The sequence below is a fragment of the Dendrobates tinctorius genome, unplaced genomic scaffold, assembly GCF_039654945.1.
Source record: "Dendrobates tinctorius isolate UK_male_01 unplaced genomic scaffold, ASM3965494v1 ptg000011l, whole genome shotgun sequence".
Classification (NCBI taxonomy): Eukaryota; Metazoa; Chordata; class Amphibia; order Anura; family Dendrobatidae; genus Dendrobates; species Dendrobates tinctorius.
In genome coordinates, this window is record NW_027361679.1 from 87,180,494 (window position 1) to 87,190,198 (window position 9,705).

General features: G+C 43.5%; 1 protein-coding gene across 1 annotated transcript in view; it reads left to right on the forward strand.

Moving 5' to 3' along the window:
* Window positions 1–9,197, forward strand: part of RFX2 (regulatory factor X2) — an 89,447-nt gene extending 80,250 nt beyond the window's left edge. The window contains exons 16-17 of the mRNA XM_073544331.1: window positions 5–47; window positions 6,262–9,197. Of these exons, the coding sequence (XP_073400432.1) occupies window positions 5–47; window positions 6,262–6,371 (153 nt within the window). The 3' untranslated portion in view covers window positions 6,372–9,197. The remainder of the gene's footprint in view (window positions 1–4; window positions 48–6,261) is intronic.
* The last annotated feature ends 508 nt before the right edge of the window (window positions 9,198–9,705 follow it).

The following is a 9,705-nucleotide window of genomic DNA, read 5'->3' on the forward strand; positions in this document are numbered from 1 at the left end:
CTAGTTCAGTGACCTGTCCTCTATGTCTCCTGTGTTAATGGATAAAGGTGAGCAATTGCCATATTTTATCCTTAGAAGCCATTATTTAACGTCGAGCCCCTTACTTCGCTGTACCAAAGACGCTCCAGAACAGTCAGGAGCACCAATGTTTTATGCACGGAACCTCTGTCTACCCTCTCACAACACTGTTTCTCATTTAATCCACTGAAAACACGTAATCACGAAATCCAATACTTTATTCGTAAAAGGATTTTACAGCCATTTGCTTTGTGCGATCTATAGAAGTAAAATGTGGTTTATATCCCTTTGCATTGAAAAGGGTCAAATCCACTGTGAATATCCATGCTATAGATCCATTTCTACACCCAAATTGTGCAGAATGTGAATGCCATTTATTCGAACATGGCGTGTTACCCGCTTCAAATTTCACAAGCGTAAGTGCTAAATATGCATCTTTGTTGTGTTCAATTGCAATAAAGGGAATCTGTCAGCAGATTTGTGCCACCAAATATGAGAGCAGCATAATGTAGAGACAGAGCCCCTGATTCCAGCCGTCTGTCACTTACCGTGTCGCTTACTGGAGTTTTTATAAAGTCTGTTTGATCAACGGGAGATTATTACTAGAGGACTAATAATAATAATAAATTTTATTTTTATAGCGCCGACATATTCCGCAGCACTTTACATTTCAGAGGGGATTTGTACAGACAATAGACATTACAGCATAACAATAATCACATACAGTAGATTATAACAAATACCAAGAGGAGTGAGGGCCCTGCTCGCAAGCTTACAGTCTATGAGGAAAGAAGTAGACACGAAAGGTGGGTGGTAACAGTTGCCCTGATTGTATGGACCAGCCATAATGTTAAGTGTGTAACAGTACAGACACAGAGGGCTAATGGATGCATAAAGCATGTGGGAACATGATGCTGGGAACCTGGTTATGGTAAAACTTTTGGCTCTGCCACACAGGGATAGGTTAGGTTAATGTGTTGAGGCGATAGGCCAGTCTGAATAAATGCGTTTTCAGGACACGCTTAAAATTGTGGGGATTGGGGACTAATCGTATTGACCTGGGAAGTGCATTCCAAAGAATTGGCGCAGCACATGTAAAGTCTTGGAGACGGGAGTGGGAGGTTCTGACTATTGAGGATACTAAACTCAGGTCATCAGCAGAACGGAGGGCGCGGGTAGGGTGGTATACTGAAACAAGGGAGGAGATGTAGGGTGGTGCTGAGCCATGGAGGGCTTTGTGGGTGAGGGTAATAAGTTTATACTGAATTCTGGAATGGATGGGTAGCCAGTGTAATGACTGGCACAAGGTAGAGGCATCGGTGTAACGATTGGTGAGGAATATGATCCTGGCTGCAGCATTCAAGACAGATTGGAGAGGGGAGAGTTTTGTAAGAGGGAGACCGATTAGAAGAGAGTTACAATAGTCGAGACGAGAATGAATAAGAGAAACAGTAAGAGTTTTTGCAGAGTCAAAAGTAAGAAAAGGTCGAATTCTAGAAATGTTTTTGAGGTGCAGATGACAAGAGCGAGCCAGTGATCGAATGTGGGGGGCAAAGGAAAGCTCGGAATCAAGTATGACCCCAAGACAGCGGGCATGTTGCTGGGGAGTAATAGTGGAACCACAGACGGAAATGGCAATGTCGGGTGTAGGTACATTAGTAGCGGGAGGAAACACAAGGAGTTCAGTCTTTGACAGGTTCAGTTTCAGATATAGTGAGGACATGATATTAGACACAGCGTTTAGACAATCGCCAGTGTTTTCTAGAAAGGCTGGCGTGATGTCAGGAGAAGAAGCGTATAATTGGGTGTCATCAGCATAGAGATGGTACTGGAAACCAAATCTACTGATTGTTTGATCAATAGGGGCAGTGTACAAGGAGAAGAGGAGGGGGCCTAGAACCGATCCTTGAGGAACCCCAACAGTAAGGGGAAGGTGAGAGGAGGAGGAACCGGCAAAAGAAACAGTAAAGGAGCGGTCGGAGAGATAGGAGGAGAACCAGGAGAGAACGGTGTCCTTGAGGCCAATGGAATGGAGCATAGTGAGGAGGAGCTGATGATCCACAGTGTCGAATGCTGCAGAGAGATCCAAGAGAATTAGCATGGAGTAATGACCATTTGATTTAGCTGTTAGCAGATCATTAGAGACTTTAGTGAGGGCAGTTTCAGTGGAGTGTAAAGAGCGGAAACCGGATTGGAGAGGGTCGCGAACAGAGTTTTCTGAGAGATAGCGGATAAGACGGGAGTGGACCAGGCGTTCCAGGAGTTTAGAGATGAAGGGAAGATTAGAGACAGGTCTATAGTTAGCGGCACAGTTTTGGTCGAGGAATGGTTTTTTAAGTAGTGGATGTATGATGGCATGCTTAAATGAGGAGGGAAAAATACCAGAAGAGAGAGAGAGAGGTTAAATATTTTAGTTAGGTGAGGGGTGACAGCAGGGGAAAGGGACTGGAGGAGATGTGACGGAAATGGGTCACTGGTGCAAGTAGTTGGGCGAGAAGATGCAAGGAGCCTGCTTACTTCTTCTTCTGTGACTGGTTCAAAATCAGAGAGTGAGTTAGATGCAGTGGGGGAGGGAGGAGAGTGCATGGTATGAGGGGATTTGGAGATAATTTCCTGTCGGATCTGGTCAATTTTTTCTTTGAAGTAATTGGCCAGATCGTCAGCTCGGAGCTCCGTGGTTGGGGCCTGTACTCTTGGATTGAGTAGAGAATGAAAAGTGTCAAAGAGACGTTTCGGGTTATTGGACAGTGAGATGATGAGGGTGTTGAAATAGGTTTGTTTGGAGAGGTGAAGGGCAGTGTTGTATGTTCTAAGCATAAACTTAAAATGGATGAAATCTTCGTGTAGATTGGATTTTCTCCACAGACGTTCGGCGCACCTGGAGCACCGCTGCAGGAAACGTGTTTGCACCGTGTGCCAGGGTTGTCGCCGTCTGCGTTGTGGTGTTCTATTTATAGGGGGTGCAAATTCATCCAGGGCAGTTTGAAGTGTTTCATTGTAATGCTTCAATGCAGAATCAGGACATGAGAGGGAGGAGATAGGGGCCAATGAAGACTGCAAGTTCTTCAGAAGTTTCTGGGTGTTAATGGCCTGTGTGTTTCTATAAGTCTGGACAGTGGGGGTGACCTGAGCAGCCTGGCAGTTCTTTATAGAGAATGAAAGAAGATTGTGGTCAGAGAGCGGGAGAGGGGAGTTTGCAAAATCATCCACTGCACAAAGCCGAGAGAAGACCAAGTCGAGGGAGTTTCCGTCTTCATGCGTTGGAGAATTAGTAAGCTGCGAAAGGCCAAATGAGGAGGTTAGAGATAAAAGGTGAGTAGCAGATGGGGAGAGGGGAAGAGCAATGGGGATGTTGAAATCTCCCATGATGAGGGTAGGGATGTCACAGGAGAGAAAATGTGGAAGCCAAGTGGCAAAATGATCCAGGAACTGATGGGAGGGGCCGGGAGGACGATACACCACCGCCACTCGCATGGAGAAGGGGGTGTAGAGTCTGACGGCATGGACCTCAAAAGAAGGGAAGACAAGTGAGGGTACTTGAGGGATAACCTGAAAGGTACATTTTGGTGATAGGAGCAGACCAACGCCTCCACCAGCTCTATTGTCTGATCTTGGGGTATGAGAGAAGTGTAGCCCCCCCGTATGAAAGAGCAGCAGCAGCGGTAGTATCTGACTGCTGGATCCAGGTTTCAGTAAGAGCCAGAAGGTTAAGAGAATTAGAAAGGAAGAAGTCATGAATGAAGGAGAGTTTGTTACACACTGAGCGAGAATTCCAGTTCTAGTAAACCTGCTGCTGTGCAGTCCTCCATATTCATGAGCTCTGTACAACTGCGCCCCTACCACGGATTGTCAGCTTTCTGCCTATCCACAGTGAGGACAGAAAGCTTCCAATCAGTGGTTTCGTGGGGTTATACAGAGCTCAGCATTCAGAGATCTCGTAGATCTTCAGCAGATAAAACAGGGATGGTATTAAAACTTCCACAAGTAGCACAATAAGTGATTCTCTGTCCCTACATTATGCTGCTTTTAGATGGGGTTGAAAATACCTGATGACACTTTCTCTTTAAGGGTTTTAAAAGTGGTGCATGAAGATATTTATGTAAAAAATATATAAAATATACCTTTCAGTGATTAGGCATTATGAGTCTGAGTGTGAGAGGGAGTTAGCAGGCCATCCATTAATTAGGGCTACCATATACTTGCATGAAGATACATAATAAAGTTACATAGATAATTACAAAAATATTCTAATAACTAATTTCATTTTCCTTCGATCTTAAATTGTTGAAAACTGTGATTGGAAAAACATGTCACTATCATGATTAAACCTGCTCTGTTACTTATTTTACTTGGACATGAGAGTGGTTTGAAGTTTACCCCCTGTTTAATTCTATATAATATATTGTCGTTATTTATCGCGGAACATTCTGAGACGCTGTAAGCAGATGCTGGGAGCTGGTATCCAAGGTAAATAGCGGGTAAATAAGCGCGCGCGGCGCTTAGTTACCTGCTGTGTACCCTGGTTACCAGCGTGCTCGCGCTGGGAGCTGGTATCCAAGGTAAATAGCGGGTAAATAAGCGCGCGCGGCGCTTAGTTACCTGCTGTGTACCCTGGTTACCAGCGTGCTCGCGCTGGGAGCTGGTATCCAAGGTAAATAGCGGGTAAATAAGCGCACGCGGCGCTTAGTTACCTGCTGTGTACCCTGGTTACCAGCGTGCTCGCGCTGGGAGCTGGTATCCAAGGTAAAAACAGTGGGATAATAAGCACCGCGTGCGCTTAGTTACCCGCTATTTACCTTGGATACCAGCTCCCAGCGCGAGCACGCTGGTAACCAGGGTACACAGCAGGTAACTAAGCGCCGCGTGCGCTTAGTTACCCGCTATTTACCCTGGTTACCAGCGTCCTCGCTTGTCCTGATCGCTGGTGAGATCTGCCTGTTTGACAGCTCACCAGCGATCATGTAGCGACGCACCAGCGATCCTGACCAGGTCGTATCGTTGTCTGGATCGCTGGTGCATTGTTTAGTGTAACGGGACCCTTAGGCTACGGTCACACTATCAGTATTTGGTGAGTATTTTTCCTCTGCATTTGTTAGCCAAAACCAGGTGAGGAACAATCGGAGAAAATGTATAATAGAAACACTTCACCACTTCTGCATTTTTGCCCCACTCCTGGTTTTGGCTTACAAATTCTGAGGAAAATGCTGGCCAAATACTGATAGTGGGGCCGTAGCCTTAATATCTGAATAGAACTCATTTATTACATCATTTGGTCAGGGTTTAAATAGGTTTTAATGGTCAAACCTTGTAACAATATAATTGGCTCAGGTTATCTGTAAATATGTGCTTTGATTAGCATACATACATCTAATTGTTTAAAGTTAATGCTATCGACACCCATCTTTAGGGTCTAGGTGTGGCTCTACTTTCTTTTTTTAACTTTATGTGCGATCTCTCCGTCTAAAGCCCCCATCACACATAGTGACGCACCAGCAATCCCGACAACAATATGGCCTTGTCAGGATCACTGGTGTGTCGCTACATGATCGCTGGTGAGCTGTCAAACAGGCAGATCTCACCAGCGATCAGGACCAGAGACGCGGGTAACAAGCGCGCGCGTCGCTTAGTTACCCGTTGTGTACCTTGGATACCAGTGTGCTGGCTGGGCTGGGAGCTGGTATCCAAGGTAAACAGGTTTCTAAGCGCCGTGTGCAATTAGTTACCCGCAGTTTACCTTGGATACCAACTCCAGTGCGCTGATCGATGGTCTCCCGCCTGCCACGCGCAGAGATGCGCGCTGGCCAGCGGGAGACTAGCGATCAAAAATATGTCCAGGGCATTCGAGCACGATCAGCGATACCCGGCGGGGGGCGGGCGCTGATAGGTGTCACACACAGCGATATCGCTGGTGAGATCGCTGTTGCGTCACAAAACTTGTGACTCAGCTGTGATCTCGCTGTGTGTGATGGGGGCTTAAAGGAAATTCCTGAAAGACGCCTTGTCTCAAGACATACACAGACTCAATTTTGGAAAGAGAGGATGTGCACGAAGAATAACCATAATGGAGTCAGGATAGATAAACCCTGCTCTCACAATATTAATTACGATCATTATTGTATAAACTTTTTGATTTATTTGCAATTTTTATTTCTATAGCGCCAACTTATTAGTGATTATTAGTCATTAGTGATTATTGTAAAATTCTTTCCTACGACTTGGTAAAATATTAATCTCCTCTTACAGATGATATCAGTGAGCTAGAAAGTGATACAGATGGGGACCTTCGAGCCTCGGGTGAGCCCCCAGTGAAGAGGGAGCGTGTGGATATGAACCACTCCATGCAGGAAATGTAAAAGAATAAAGGAAAAGTCAGCTAATGCCTTAATGCTTCTTGCAATGGGATTTTCCTCATTTGTGAGGCAACCTGCCTTCATGAAACTAGTGCCTGCACAACACAATGTTGAGAGTTCAATGTGTTTTCGGACCACTTCAACCATGTTTCTTGGCATTTGCTGTTAATTTTTGAATGGAAGACATAATGGCGAGGAACAGATGTGACATCACTGACAATCCACACTACAGCCAAATGTGCCACGTTCCAGACCATCTTCTATATTGTGCAAATGTTACTTTAATGTAAAGTACCTAGGTTGGAGATGTGTAGAGAGATGTTTTTAGATTATTTTTGAGACTTGTTAACATAAAACAAAGTAAATATTGTGGATTGTAGCCGAAGCCTTTTCCAATCTTTTGGCTCAGGGTAGGTACTTGTACACCATGGCTCTGTTACCTCACTGTATATATAGATCCCTGACCTGGACAGAATTAATTTGCCAAATCACACTGTGCTTTAGACAACACCCTAGAGTGTGAGAACTTCCAAGCTGTCCATGAGTGGAGAAAGTAATGCTGGGGAGTTTTATAAAAGGCTACAGCCGCTCATAAATGGGAGTCTTCTGCAGTACCCGCGGAGTGTCTTGAATTTCGTCATGCCTTCCTTGACAAACAAACAAGCATTGAAGCAGTTCTATATGCTAAACTCATCTCATGGTGGTTTATTAAACCTTTTAGGATCAGGTCTTGTACATTGTTGCCAGTTTATTAAGAAGAAACCTGTTGAATCTAGGCTTTCAGGTGTGTATCTGATGTACCCCCATCATTTCTCTGTCTTAAGTTTGAAATACCAAAGCATCCTGAAGGCAAAGCACAAAGACTTGATTTTATTTTGTGAATAAATTGTTATGCCCTGAATTTGGGCACACCTTTTTTTTTTTTTTTGTCTTGGCTCTGGTGCCTTCAGAATCCAGTAAAGGAATTCTAGACTTTTGGACCCTCACCCCCACTTCAAAGGTTTGGAAAAACATGACCGCTTCAGAGGACGACTGTTCTCGAGACTCCCTCATCTACGTAGTATCTGTAACGCGATAGATTTTGTCTTGGCCTGTGCTCCGTGTCTGTGCTTTCTGGTACCAACATCAGCTTGCCAAGAGTTTAGCAAACCAGTGCCTTAGTATTTGATCCTGCCTCACTATCCTCTCCCTCTGTACCGTTTAGTGTATGTTTGTGTATACCTTTTTGTTTCCACAGACTCTGGTTCATTTGAGCCTAAACTAACTTACTATACAAATGTTCTAAAAATGTGAACTTCTTAAGTGACCTCCTGATAAAGCATATACCATGCTTTAGAGATGGAGGTCCCTAGTCTATATTGATCTTGACAGTGTACGTGGATAATTATAAGACCGTTAGTAGATAGTTTGTGGGCAGGAAAGTAATTGACATTTATGGTGATTTGAAGAAATACTTTAAAACATTATTTACTGACGTACATGTAGAGCTTGGATTTAAAGGGAATCTGTCATTAGTTTTTTGCTGACCCATATGAGAGCAGCACAATATAGGAGAAGAGACCCCGATTCCAGGGATGTATCACATACTGGGCTGCTTGTTGCAGTTTTGATAAATCACTGTTGTCTCTGCTGCGGATCTACCAGATGTCTGTATAGCCCCGCCCTCACCACTGATTGGCAGATTTATGTGTACACTGTGCATAGACAGAAAGTTTCCAATCAGTTGTGAGGGTGGGATTCCTAGAGCAATAAGCCCAGTAAATAATATATCACTGGAATTGGGGTCTCTGTCTCTACACCATGCTGTTCTCAAATTAGGTGGCAAAAATCTGGTAACCAATTCCCTGTAAATAAGCTTATTCTGAGAAGACCTATCACTGCATATTAGGAAACCAAACTATAAGACTTGCTGGTGACTTTTGACACGGTTCTCTACTGTTGAACTTTTGTGTCCTGAATGTGAACATGTGGCCTTGTACCCTTCCCCGGGACTGTGTAGTTGCCTTTCTTGTAAACCTTTTTAAGTCTGGGAAATATAGAAGTAAAGATTTTATTTTATTTTTTTTAACTCTGTATTTTAGGAAATATTTTTCTGAAATATAATACTTTGATAGTAGTAATTGACTTGTTTATCAGATGTGTGGTTTGTAAAGTGGCAAACATTGGCCTCTGAAGAATACATTGCTAGCTGAATTTTAGTATCCATGATTGAAACTGGTTTTTCAATAGTGAACCTGTTATGCGTTTTTCCTTTTTCACAGCAAACAACCTTTTTCTATTTCAAATTTGTTACTTTTTCACACACAAAATTCAATTAATTAGTTCTGTATTAATGTAATAAAAGTAATGGTCAGATATTTTAGATTTATTTTGTTGTAATACAACAGTACTTCTTTTTTTTTTTTTTTATTATCTTACCCTCAGTTTGATCAGCCGTTAAGTTATGCTGTTCCTATTTTATCGTGTGGCCTAACGTTACTGTGCGTTATTTGGATTTAATTTTTTTTTCTATGACCTAGTTGTTCTACTTCATTCACTTCCCAGGCTGAAAAAGGATGCTTGTAATGTACACTTGTTTGTGTAATCTGGGAATTTACAGCTCCTTTCCTTTTTTATTTTTCTAAAATTCATGTTAAAGTTGTATTTTTTTTTTTCTTATCTAAAGGCACTAATGTATATTAAACAGAATAAGGGTTGTAAATACACCACACACTTAATGTCAACGGTCAGAGCTCTGTGTTTTGTTCTTTGTTAAATGTAGAAAGCAATTGTGACTTTTATTTCATTTTCCTTGTAAAGTGAATATTGGATTATATTGGATTGAATGTGTTTGTGTCATGCAGTGTGTTCATTTTATTCTTTCACTTGCGTTCAAAGGTTTATTTAGGATAAACACCTCATACAGGCAAGCTTTTTTCCCATCCCACAACAACACCATACGATAGATATGGTCGACCCACAAGGACAGGAAAACCTACAGATTTAAAAGACGTAGCATCTCTTCCTGCTTCAGTGGTTTCCTGTCCTTGGAGGGAGACCTACAGTCCTGTAGATGCCAGGGATTTGGACTTGCTTCCCAGCCCCAGTGTGGGGGGGAAGGATAAGCTAACGCACCTGGTCTCTGCCTGACTGGTAGCGACGGGGGTTCCCGGCAGATCGTCCAGGGAGTGGAGCGGTCACACAACATCTGCGGGGGGCCCTGATAAGGCTACCCGCTGTTCCCCCAGAGCTTGCCATGGTCCGACTTTGAATGAGCGCTACAAAAAAAGCGTTCATATGCGCGCAGTGAGGAAGTGGCCGGTGCCACAGTCCAGTTCTGGGGCATGGCTGGCCCCAG